Here is a 13286-nt window from a genome sequence, read left to right on the forward strand (position 1 = left end):
GAGGATACGAGGAATCGAGGAAAGATGAATTGAGAATCAGCCCAAGTCCACAGCAGAAAGTTCCTTACAGCTCGAAGACCAGCATGAGGGAGGTGGGGGACTCATAGGTGTCAGTCAGAGCCACCAGRTGAGGATGCTGGACGTGGCATAAGATGTCCGCCTCGTGGGCTACCTGCTCCTTCTTCTGCATCTTCTTAGTGACGTACTTCACAGCCACCTCCTTCTTACTGGCCTTGTTCAGACACTTTCTCACTACAGAGAATCGGCCCCTGGAGAAAGGAGAGGAGTAGGAGAGTAGTTGTAACACATAAAACATGTCATTGTTGTACCTATACAACTGCTGCAGTTAGCCTTGATGAGAATTTGTATGACATGTGTGGAAAATCCCAATACAATACTTCGATTTGAAACAGTTATGGTTAGCTACTTTAAAAGTGTAGGGGTGTGCAATTTACCGTCCGATCTCACAAATTTCTGTGAAAGACGATTCAAAGTTGCCTTTCCACTGAATGCCCGTTCCATCATATGTGGAAGCTTAGAATAGAAAGAAAACAAATTMWATATTTTATTAGTCAATATTTACARCGTAGCTACATGCATACAGTAACATTTCCTCGAGGACCTCCCAAAGTAAAAGTAAATAGTAAAAAAAGTGAAATGCCAATCGTAAGAATCCTCTTCCAAACTGGCACCCTATTTCTTTCATGGTGCCCTACTTTTGACCATAGGCCTCTGATCAAAAGCTGTGCACTATATAGGGAATAGGGTGCCATTTGAGATGCATCCAGTCTAGGTATAGCGTTACTCCCTCCCTGCTTGTAGTGTGAAGATGGAGAGTTTGACTCACTCCCGCTGGGCAGGGTCACCATGTTTGAGGGCTCGCTTGGCGGACTGATACCCCAGGGGTTACTGGCACTGACCCGGAACTGGTAGTGCCCCCCAGGAATGAGATCTTCAATTTTCACACACACATCTACTGTGGAGACCACCGACTCCTGCCACACCAGGGAGTCTGCAGAGAAGAGGAGAGGTTAGGTCATAGTTCAAAGATCACAGGTGACTGTCTGTAGCTTATGATTTGGAAAGCGGAAGAGAGGTGTAAGGTGAAGTTGCTCCTAGATGTTGATCTTGGTTCAGTTTAGCATTTTCCTCACTAATGGTTAAAGATACACTATGCAGAAATCGCTCRGCCATTTCTGGATAAAAYAATTCTAGTTCACCTAATTTCAAGGAAATATAGTGTAGAGAATCATTGTACGATCTAAACTGCTGTGAAATATCTGTTCCATATCCCGAAATATTGTATGTTCAGCTGTTTGAAGCTGGTGTACACATCCCAAAGTAAAAAGACGCAWCAACTAAACATGAGAACGGGAAGCATAGAAAGTGCACACTTCTTAGACTTGCTTTCAATGAGAATGACAGATCTATAACACACATTRTTATGCGAATTTGGTCAGATCGCCCCAAAAGTAACATATTGCAGCTTTAAGGCTAAGATTTGGAGAGGCTGATCCTAGATCTGTACCTAGGGGAAACTTCACCCCAGAGCCAGAAGAGAGATGGGTCTACTGCACCTTCCTGCCTGTACTCCACTGTGTAGCTAGACACAGCACAGTTAGCTGAGCTGGCTGGGGGGAGCCAGTGGACGATCACTGCATTGCTACTGGCCTCCTGGGCCACTGGCCTCGCAGGTGCTGCTGGAATACCTGAAAACAGACATGAGCCCAACATCAGTCTCAATGGCCATGGAGAGCTAGCCTTGTGAAAGGAGCCTGATCTCATGATAGCTCGCATTCTGAAGTGAAACGAGAGTGCAGTGGTCAGTCTGCTTGACCAAGCTGATGAAGAGCCCCTCGAAACTCCACCCCCATCCCTCCATCCATGATTCATATCCCCTGTTCTCACCTTGCACTTTGATGGAGGCGGAGGAGGAGGCGGTGCCATGGTCGTTGACGGCCACACAGGTGTAGATGCCAGTGTCCTGGGGCATCAGGTTACAGATCTTGAGCAGAATGTCGCCCGTATCCCTGGAGACAAGGACAGAGAACAAGCGAGTAGGTGTAATTGGTTTGCCGAGAATAGAACATGACCTTTCTCTCCAGAAACTAAATATGCCACACTGGTATCTGATTTTGCTGATCGCACCTTTTACTGAGCTCCATCTAAAGTTCARGTTATTCCTCCAGCAACATGTGTTTAGTCTACCTAGGGGTGCGTCACAAATGGCASCCTATTRCRTACACACTGTATATAGTGCACTACTTTTGACCAGAGCCCTAGAGTGCACTACTGGTCAAAAGTAGTGGACTCTACAGGGAATGGAACCATTTGGGATGCAGACAATGGATTTACCATGGGATTAGGCCACAGACATGACCTTTAAGCAATTATGTCAGACAATGTTTTAGTCATCCAATAGGAAGATAACTGTCCTGCCAGAGACATTTCTTTAACCTCACTTCCTGCTCTTACTAGGTTTGAGGAATTTGGGTATGCACTTCCATTTCTTAGTCAGAATCAGAGGTTGGATGCCGCCTGTGGGGGAAGACGTCAGAGGACAGGCTTGTAGTACTGGCTGGAATGGAATAAATTAAACCGTTCCATTTCTCCTATTCCAGCCATTACTATCAGTCTGTCCTCTGACGTCTTTCTCCGTGGACCCCCACTGGCGGCATCCAACATCAGATTTTCTTGTGATCATCAAGGCCATATTTTAACTAGAAACCATAGTTCCTTTACCTAATGTTTATAGTGAACCTGCTGTTGTTGACAAGCAGGCTCTGATCGGGTCCTTTCAGAGTGATGTTGGGTTTGGGACGTCCACACACTTTGCAGCATAGGACCACCGTCTCCCCGAATGCACATGTCACATCCGCTAGTGAGATCAGGAACTCTGGAGCAACTAAATACATTACCAAACAGCAGTGTCAGTTAACCCCACCACATGATTCTAAACAGCAAGTATATACGCTACGTCCTACACGGCACCCTATACAGTGCACTACRTTTGACACGGGCCCATAGGGCTCTGGTCAAAAGTAGTGCACTATTTAGGGATTAGGGTGCCATATGAGACGCAGCCATGACATATATCAGTAATTAAATGAGTCTTGATTTCACTCTAAAGCATTTAGATGTAAGCGTTTATGTTCTGATAGTTCATCTTACCTTCTTGTATAAAATTGGGATTCATTATCTGCAAAGATAAGGCATGGCTGTTAGGCAATATGAATGAACTYTAATGTTCATGTTTGAATTATGAACTGTTTTGCTAATTCAAAATTGAAACGTAACAGTTAATACATACATACCTCAGAGTTCTGTGTCACTATTTGTGTACTACCATTTACAAATGAGTTGCAATATAGGAGTACTATACTAGGGCATCGTACCCCACATATTTGTGACATCTAGGCATACCGTGCCTTTAAAGATCTTCTGAACCCATTTGAACATAATGCATAACAAGGCGCGCAAATCACCAGGGGATCCAAAAAAAACAGAGGTCAGGAGTASTAACATGCTTAAGGGGGTTTGTGTGAGAGGCTTGTTCACGCTCACAAACCTAACCATCCCTGGGAGAGATGTATTTCAGCGTAGGAACACTAGGTTGCAGTAAWGGTCCATGGAAACCACACGGCTTCCATGGACTCTTCCCCAGAAGGGAAAAAGTGGCACATAGKGCAGCTAGCTAAAATAGCCAAGGAACATAGGAAAAAATGTATTGTTTTGCAATCAAAAAGTGTGGACATCTTTACAACAAGCCTGTTGAGGTCAAGTCTGTCAAAGCTAACAGGAGGGTGCTTTTTTCAATTACAATGACCAGGAATTGGAACTGAGGAACTACAGCAATTTGATTTATAATAATACATGYCATTTAGGAGACACMTTCATCCAAAGTGACTTACAGTAGTGCGTGCATACAATTTCATATGGGTGGCCCCAGCAGGAATCGAACCCACAATCCTAGCGTTGCAAGCGCCATGCTTTACCAACCGAGCCACACAGGACCGAGCAAGCTTTGAAAGGGTGCAAGCTTGTTTAGTTTATTATGATCCCCATTAGCTGTTGCACATGCAGCAGCTACTCTTCCTGGGGTCAACAGGCTATACAGGAGTTACAATGACGCATGTGAGCACAATACATATTTTCAAACAAAAATACGTATTTTTAACATATTTTTTTATGTCTTTTCAACATCTTTTGCTCATGTGTTCCAGGTGCTTACCTGATGTATTAATACTGTGCACCAATCAGTGGCAAATGCATTTACAAACTCCACCCATGGCCTCTCTGAGGCCGGAACCAGAAAATCCTATCAAACAAGAAGCAGGAACAAAAATATTCCTGTTGGTTCTTGCTGAGGATGAAACCATACTCAAAATGGCAACTGGTCCACCCATTGCAGACCCATTGATTTGAATGGCGGAAGCCTGTTCTAGTGATTCTATTTCTATGGAGAGAAAAAAAAGCTAGTGTATCTAACGGAACATGTGGAACCTGGCGTTTTGTAGAAAGCTCCTGACCACAGTGAAAACCCCTATGATGCTGTGTGTAGTTCCCTCTTGCTAGACGTAGCTACAGAAACTCAACAGGGCAGCATGCATGCATGACAGATCGGTGTGTATTTCTACCTCCATGCTAGTTTTGGGGAGTTCATCATCGCAATCTGACTCCTCTGAGCTGTTTGACTCCTGAAGTGTGGGATAAGAGAAAGCAAAATTAGAGCTGTTACAAAAGGCCTGGTGGTCCCCAAGCTAGAGGCACGGTCAGGATTCTAATGTGTGTATGGGTTGTTGATATAGGATTTGTGCTTACTAGTAAGTGTGGTGCTACAGACAGAGAATCTGTCTTGTGCTGAATTCAAAATCCRCCCCAAGCACAGTAGATCTGAAAGGATTGGATAGATACACCTACAGTGTAAAGAAATCATTGTTTTATCTAGGAGTGCCATTGGGGATAAGGGTTGAAGGTCCAATCCAGCATATTGTATGTGGGAGGGCTTCGATGTAAGAAAATAAAAAAAGAGGGAATCTGTAAAGAAYAGTTGCTTGGGAACCACTGAGCCGGAGGTAAAAATGCATAAATATGGACATATTGTATGAGCTGGGAAATGAACCAATTAAGCAAAACTAAATCATAGAAATTATAGTGCTGACACCTGAAACAATGCAATCGAACACAAAATGATTGACGACACACAAATAGCAGTCAGTAACATTTCATTATATGTGCGTGTTTCGTTCTAAGTTTCTATTTCATGTAGGGAGTGTGTAACGGCACGGGCATAAATAGTCAAACAGTGGCGAGGACAAAACTTGCAGGCAAACTTAAAGTGAAATGTATCCAATGGACATAATTGACAAATGAAAAACAATCTAGTCTAACATGCTTCAAATGAAAGATGGATCAGCAGACTCGGCATCATATGGACTTGATGAGGGGTTATTTTAAAATGCGCTGCTAGTATATATTGATACAGACATATAATGTAGTGTGAGATCCAGTTTCAGTATGTTTTCACTGAAACACAACACCTTATGGTTTGTGTAGTTAATAGAGGGCTTGTTTTCGTTTAGGTCATAGCTCAATGGGCTCCAGGTCATCTGTTGTCAAAATGGTGGTTTCACAGTGTTATGTCAATAAAGTCATACATTTTTACGAAAACTAAAGTTATCTTAAAAAGGTGGACTCAGCGATATGATGTAGATGCAGAAAGTAAACAACATAGTGGGTCAATTTCCGCAGTAACTAAGAGCGTTGAAGTGAGAGGCTAAGCTTCTCCGCCGTTTTGATCTGGTGGCTCCCACACTGTAAGAGTGTGAAGCGAACCCGTGCACGAGCAGATACTGTGTGTGACTGTGTGAGAGCGAAGTCGTGCATCTCGCTCATCTCAAGATCTGCGGTACTGCTCGTGGCAACGTAATTTCGCTGAGTCTACCTTTAACCGAAAGCAAAATTGCCACAGACAAAGAAGTCACTTGACTCATTAGTGTCATGCATAAGGGGGCGTCAAACCAAAGTGAGAGCAGACAGTGTAGTTAGAGATGGATTATCATAGTGTTTCAGTGTTGGAGATTATTAACGTCACGAGTCACAACACACAGGTGAGGGAGTGGCAGCCGAGGACACAGAACACCATCTCCGTAGACAGCCCGCTTACTCACTTTGACAGTGACCTTGGTGCTGAGAATCTCCTTGGGCTTACGGAGTCCATTCTCAACCTTTGCATCACCCTTGCCACTGCTATCCTTCTCCGCTCGCTTTCTCGAGCGCAGGGTATTCCATGAAAGAGATTTCCTGTTGTGCCAAGAAATGTACCAGTCAAATCCAGGCTTACACACACTGAGGGCAGAGGTGCAGGGAGGGTTGAGTGGGGCTAGCCAACTTTATTGAAATCAAATCAAAGACAGAGAAAAAGAAGGCGAGAGAAAGAAAGACAAATTTGGAAAATAATTTTCAAATAGAAAAACAAAAGTTAATCTTTATGTCACGGTATATTAGAAATTCAGACCCACAAAGCGGCGATGAAAGCTCCTCCATTACGCTACCATACCTTGATTCTCTTACACCATAGTGGACAGACAATTTGTGTCAAAGCAGCCTAGTTTGTTGGGGATAAGTGGTCTTGCCAACCATTCCATGGCTCTACTTTGTCATGAGATTTTCAATGACGCTGCTTTGTACACAACAAACTTTTGTCGAGGACCGGTGTGGTTAGTAGAAAATGAAAACAAGCAGTCTACTACATCAGACAACGTCAACAAAACGGGTACAAAGAAACAAACAAATCATATAAAAAGTGCATACACCAGTGTGCTTTTGAAATACTCCGAAACCTCATCACTCTTGTGTGAGAAAATAGAACTCAGAAGTGGTGTTTGTGAATGTATTTATACAACACCAGGACATTTCCATGAGAAGAATAATCACTTTAATAATGCCCACGATTTAAAAATGGTCCYTTATTGGGAGGAAATGGATGGTAAAGCCACAATGAAACTTTTTGTTTTATTTTTACAAATTGAAATCAACATGATAAAAGAACAGGTTGAACTGATTTCACTATCATTTTATGCTCAATGTGAGATAAGAATGGAATCTAGGTCTAATGCTGTAAGAGCAATGGTCAGCGGAGAAACATGCAGTTTGATTGCAGAGTAGTGATGCGCAGTTGACTCATAACCCGCAGTCCCCGTGGTTAGGGCTTTTGGGGACGGGCAGAATAAAAATTCACATCGATCCACGGATGCAAAAAGGACAATGTCGGAGTTTAATTCAATAAGAGAAAAGCTGCTAAATGGAGAGTTGAAAATAAAGAGAAGGGAGGGCCAGAAAGGTAATGTTTGGGAGAGATTTGGTGACGTGGTAAAAGTGGATGATAGCAGTTCCGACTTATGTGTGACYATTGAGGCGCTATACAAATTCGACAGTCACAAGACGGGGAGTTCAAATAGGCCTCTGGCACGTCAAGGACACTGGACACTGACTGTAGGTCTATAACCTCTCGCATAATATCAACTCCTGCAGAATTAAGAATTTCTTGCAGTAAAATTATATACCAAATGTAGGCAAAATTTTGACTCAGGAACAGGAGTAGAGAAATGATTTATTTCTTTCAGAATTTTGAGAGAATGTGAATGTGCAGTGAGATACAGTCTGTAGAGATGCTATCTTTAGTATTTCAAACACATAAAATATGCATCCGAGCCAAACTGAAATCTTATCAGAAACATGTTGGGTCGTTTTCATAGCTTTCCATTTCCTTACAACCGGTCAAACTGATGTCATTTGGAAATTTCGCACAGAAAATCTTTCAAATTTGTTTTTGTTATTGCGTTTTCTGCCCCGGTCCCTAATGTCTTTGCGCCGTGAAATAAGCAGACGACAGAAAACTTTACCGACGTCAACAAGATTGAATCATTCATTTTATCGATTTATTACATTCTGGTGAGAAAGGGTTTACTTAGTCTTCTAGGGCAACATATAATGACAGAAGAGAAGCTGCATGTATTTAATTATAGGCATGTTGACTAACAAATAGCCTACAAAAATGTCAGAAATTATAAGCAGAAACATATCTTAATCAGCATAGCCGCAGGAAGTAGGGGTGCTGAAAAATCTGAATWAAAAAAAACAATATTAATAATAAAAATAAATTGCAAATTTCTATTTTTCACAAAAGTAGTGCACTGGGCCTGCACTAGTTCTATATTAGCGGGCTATGGTCAGTTGCGGGCCTCAGATTTTCATTTTATCACATATAGTTGGGCAGTTGCGGATGGGTTATTAGCAATTGCAGGCGGGTGCGGGTAAACAAACAGCTGACCCACGCAGCACTAGTGCAGTGTCATAGTATTCACCAATATTAACAATGTAACTGATCTTCTAACGCAAAACAAGTTCAACTTATGTTGCCTTGCAAACTCATGTCAAAATTGTATTTTACATATTTAAAATACATTTAAAATTATTAGTTAGACTACAAGTACAATGATGAACATTGTGACTATAATTATATTGCACAACCTGACTTCATTAATATGGATTCTCTTAAATAGTGCAAAATACTTTATACAGGAATGTACTGGAGAGAGCGCATCAGTAAACAAAACAAATMAACTTTTTACAGTAAACTGCCAACATATCTGATAATATTAAACAAATAAAATATGAAYAAAAAAAAATAACACAAAAATAACAAAACAAAAACCACAATCTGTACAAATTGCCATAGACAATAACAAACTTTCTCCACTTGGAGAAATAGGCCCCAGTCCATCAAAAGGCCTTTCTTTTTTTCAAAACATGTAAAGAAAAAAAACGGTGTTAGAAACAGAAATAAAAGTCCAGACCAGTCAGTTCCACATTGGTGTAAGATTTTCTCGGTGCGTCTTCTCTACATGAAGCCATGATTCTCTACAGTCCTTTTACTCTTTTCAGAGAATTACTCATTAAGCCTTTACATATATTAACAAAAAAAAAAATAGAAAAAAATGACCCCTGTTGTCGTCCAACATTTCCGAGTTAGTTCCCATAATGGGGGTTGGCGGTGGGGGGGGTGGGGATTTGAGCAGATTCAACTTTCCCCTCATCCAATAAGAGCAGCTCTGTGGGGGTGGGGGCGAGGCTGAGGGACACTTACTTGATGCTTGCGTCAGCAGTACTGTCTTTGAGCGTTTTAATGAGGGGGCCCAGGATGTGGCCTGGGACCCAGCCCTCGGCAGCAGGGGACTGGCTGTTGGCGGGCCGGTACACTAGGTACATGTTCTGCTGGTTGGTGGCCATGATCTGCACCATCTCGCCCTGGATCACACAGATCTCATTCTCCTTCAGTGCACTGTAGTCCTGGGTCACCATCATGGTGGAGGACATGCCGTTACATCCAATGCCGTCATGATGCTATGGAGGGGTGGGGATGGGGTGGGAGAGGAAGGAAGATTGTATTACGACAGGGGAAATCAACATTGATACAAACCTGTATGCACATTCAAATAACATGAGTCATAACATACATTGACTCAATTCCTTAGCTTCAGTACTTCTTGTCTGCAAGTTTAAAGTAAACAAAGTTTCAACATCTTCTGTTGAAATGTAAAACTAGGGCAGACAACAGACCGGACTCACCCTCGTGGAGTCATAGCGTTCGCTGTGTTTCATGGGGTCAAAGCAGGAGCTGCCGTTGGAGGTAGATAGTTTGAGAGGAGTTGGGGTCCTACCCGGTCCTGCCAGGGGGGGCTTCTCTGCCCCCACAGAGGAGGAGGAGAGGGGCCTGCTGTTGGAACTGGGGGGCCGACTGCCCGACGGGTTTCTGGTGAGGGATTGGGAACAACCCTTCTCCTTGTGGTACTCAATGGGAGACTGCAGGGCTGTGGTGATAGTCCAATGTTACACACAATCAATAAACGAAAAGCCACATGTGCGTATTCTGTSTTAGACGAATGAGGACCACGATAGAGGTGAAAATAGTATTACTCTAGTGTTGAGGCTGTAGTTATGACTAAATGTGTTTTGATCTAACTACTGAAAATAACGCTAGGGTTGCAAAATTCAGGTAACTTTCTCACATTTCCCAGGTTTTCCAGGAATTTTAGTTGGAAGATAATCTGAATCATGAGCGAATAAGCATGGAATCCGGAATCCTCCTACTAGGATTTCTGGAAAAACTTCTGGGGATCTTGGGAAAATTACCGGAATCTTGCAACCCTAGATTTAGCTAATGAAGGTAGAGGCGTATGTCAGACAGGAAGTTCTCTCACCAGACAGGAAGTTGCTCTGGGCATCCAGGACCTGGCTGACATGTTGGACCCACACCTGCTTGATGTCCAGGTTGGCCGCCTGCAGGGTGAAGCGCTCGGCCGAGCCTCGACACGACAGCACAAACTTACACGGGTCYTTGTCCACATGCTCCTCCAAGCCCAGGTAGCTCACCTGTCACAATGAAACACAAGAACGCTAACTCAACACTGCTCAATTCATCAACAACGCTATTTGTGTGGTCTTTTCTATGGACTCCGTATTTTATAATGTTCTCCAACCCTGCTTTCAAACCAAAATGTCTCTGGGGACAATAAAGTTTGGTTGATTGATTGAATGCAACAGTAGGAAATTGCCTAAAAGTTTCTGGTCTATGATGTCCCAATAGCATTCACTGTTGTTTTGACATTACTTGCCTTGATGCTCTTCTTGAACTGGTAGCCTGGGGTGGACGAGCCCTTGCGGAGGAGCTCGCTGAAGATGACGATCTGCTCAAAGAGGAAGACCCTGCGCTCCTTGCTGCGCGACAACACGCCCGTGTCCTGTTCCGTTACAAAGAACGTCTCCTGCTGCAGCAGTTTACCCTGGCTGGTCAGCTTACCCTGGGGGGAGGAGAGCGTGCACACACAGGATCAGTTACGACTCAACATCTATCAACACTGGAGAATAAAGCAGTCAGCCATGGCCCAGTCTGTCTGTCAACACAACYGCATTACCCAGTCTATCAGCCCCTTCTCTTCTCACCAGGTCATAAAGCTAACAGCAGACCCTTGTARTGGATCTAAGACCAGGGTTGCYTCTCAAATGGAACCCTATTGCATATTTAGTGCAATACTTTTGACTAYGGCCTAATAGGGCTCTGGTCAAAAGTAGTGCACTATATAGGGAATACGATGCCATCCAGGCCATTGGCAAACACAGTGCTTTAATCTCGCCACTGTTACAGCAGGCTAGGCAAATCTTTGCTTCATTTAGAGGTCAGAGATTTCATGTAGTCTGAGTGTCATCAAAGTGACTTTTATTACACCTGTGGAAGAACAAACATGACCCGCTGGAGTTAAATAGTCCAATAACACAGCTTCATGAGTCATTTCACATTTTTCACAAACTGAGCATGGATTGAAACAATCCTAAAATCATAGCTGATCCGGGTGCTAAAATCCTGTACATGTCATAACAAATGTAATTATACCACACTCTTGATCTGCGGCGCTATTTGTTTCCTATTTCATGCGCGTGCTTTTATTGACTCCCTGGAAAACAGTGGTGGTTGATACTGAGTGGAATATCCTGGCTAAATTCAATTACATTAAATGTACAGCACCTCATAGCCTTGTAGTCTGCCAAGATTCATCATGTCATTGCACAGCTTGGGGACCTGGGACATTAAACCAACTGCTTTCTGTAAAACACATTGAGAATGGTGTGAGCATTGACATTGATACAGCAGTGATGGTGGACACATAAAACGTCAAATAGGGTCACAAAATTCCAGGGACTTCCTGGTTGAAAGATTCCTGMAATCAGGAGGATTGCCTGGTTTTTCCCTCTGGTAAACGAGGTATTTTGGGAAAGTTACTGGAATTCTGGCAACCTATAGACAACAACACATACAGTATAGTTGTAATCGCAAATCGCTTCTGTTACCTCCATCTCTTGGCAATCTAGTCCTGCTTTGGAACTATACTTTAAGAAGTCCTGAAGAAAGAAAAAAAAGGTTGTGTGTATTCAATAGGGCATTGAGAAAAACCTCCATTAGTTTCAGGTAATTATATCGAAGGGCATGTCTTTCAGGGATTACTTGTACGCCAGGAGTTTAGCGTTGTAGTCTTACCTTTAGAAGCAGCTGATACTTGGTAATTCTCTGAATTGGCTTTATGAGAAAGTCACTTATGCCAAGTCTTGAGCTGACCTCTTGCTGTACGCCCTAAAGTAGAATTAAATGCAATTAGCATTAGGCATATTTATAACGCAAAGAAAATATTACAGAAAGTTGTTCTCAGACTACTCAAGAATTCTCAAAAGTGTTGTACGGCTCACCTCGAAGAATGTGTCGTACTCGGCGACAATGAATTCAGACTTGGGCTTGTTCTGGCAGTAAACCACATACATGTGTAGTCGCCTCTCCTGTATAAAAGAAAAATAATATTAGCATCTTTCCTCTCATTTAATTTTCAGGTCAAACGGTTGAAAATTTGAAAATTATCTTTCCTCTGATTTCTCTTCCACTTCTTCTGAATAATCATTTTGACCTACATAAGTCACCTATGGTTGTTAAATGTGTCTAACTTGAAGTTCTACCAGGGCCAGTATCATGTACAATCAAACATACTGAACAACATCCGAACGACAAAGGGGACCCGACTCACGTACATGTTTAATGAAAAGCTCAGGAAGGTGCTCGTTGTCTTCAAGACATTTCTCCAGCTCACCGACAAAAAAACTGTGGGAGGAAACATTCTCTCAGTCACTCTGTAGGGCAATGAGGCAAGCCAAAAMAGTGCTAAACCACAAGAGGAGTGACCTGGTTTGGTCTTCTAGACTAAATGATAAAACAATCCAGTTATGGGAGGTTTCTGGCTGGTCAACGTGTGAAATTCTCCCCAATATCACAAATATACATAGTGTATATGTCCCAAATGGCACCCTATTCCCTAATAGTGCACTACTGTTGACCAGGGCCCATAGGGATATGGTTAAAAGTTGTGCACTACATAGGGAACCATTTGGGACTCAGACAAGTCAGGAGACAAGACTTACTCTTTGTGCCAGTCGTAGATCTGGTGAATATTCCCAAAAACGATTTTGTCTTTTCCTTTCATATCTTCAGGGACTCCCTTATCCTCGATCGTCTTCATGAACCCCTTAAAGAGAAAAAAACAGACCGAATTAAGGTCATGGACTCGATAAGACAGGAAACATGAGTCAGATATTGATCAGCATTGTAAGACTAGCTTGCAGTGGAAAAAGAGAATAGGATGACTAAATATGGTTGAACTTATGGACTGCATCCCAAATGGCACCAT

General features: G+C 42.7%; 1 protein-coding gene across 3 annotated transcripts in view; it reads right to left on the reverse strand.

The window, feature by feature from the left end:
- The window catches only part of LOC111974119 (kalirin), a 280207-nt gene that overhangs the window by 5620 nt on the left and 261301 nt on the right, over positions 1 to 13286 (reverse strand). For 2 of the 3 annotated variants that reach the window (XM_070446988.1, XM_024001706.3), the window contains exons 7-25: positions 13021 to 13124; positions 12634 to 12703; positions 12301 to 12387; positions 12095 to 12187; positions 11908 to 11958; positions 11585 to 11662; positions 10677 to 10862; positions 10263 to 10434; positions 9631 to 9872; positions 9149 to 9405; positions 6171 to 6303; positions 4638 to 4697; positions 3172 to 3199; positions 2743 to 2905; positions 1909 to 2030; positions 1578 to 1709; positions 848 to 1012; positions 456 to 534; positions 69 to 269 (exon numbers count right to left, since the gene is read on the reverse strand). In XM_070446988.1, the coding sequence (XP_070303089.1) occupies positions 69 to 269; positions 456 to 534; positions 848 to 1012; positions 1578 to 1709; positions 1909 to 2030; positions 2743 to 2905; positions 3172 to 3199; positions 4638 to 4697; positions 6171 to 6303; positions 9149 to 9405; positions 9631 to 9872; positions 10263 to 10434; positions 10677 to 10862; positions 11585 to 11662; positions 11908 to 11958; positions 12095 to 12187; positions 12301 to 12387; positions 12634 to 12703; positions 13021 to 13124 (2423 nt within the window). The remainder of the gene's footprint in view (positions 1 to 68; positions 270 to 455; positions 535 to 847; positions 1013 to 1577; positions 1710 to 1908; positions 2031 to 2742; positions 2906 to 3171; positions 3200 to 4637; positions 4698 to 6170; positions 6304 to 9148; positions 9406 to 9630; positions 9873 to 10262; positions 10435 to 10676; positions 10863 to 11584; positions 11663 to 11907; positions 11959 to 12094; positions 12188 to 12300; positions 12388 to 12633; positions 12704 to 13020; positions 13125 to 13286) is intronic. The other variant, XM_070446990.1, reaches the window with a different exon arrangement.

Source organism: Salvelinus sp. IW2-2015, linkage group LG2 (assembly GCF_002910315.2).
Source record: "Salvelinus sp. IW2-2015 linkage group LG2, ASM291031v2, whole genome shotgun sequence".
Taxonomy (NCBI): Eukaryota; Metazoa; Chordata; class Actinopteri; order Salmoniformes; family Salmonidae; genus Salvelinus; species Salvelinus sp. IW2-2015.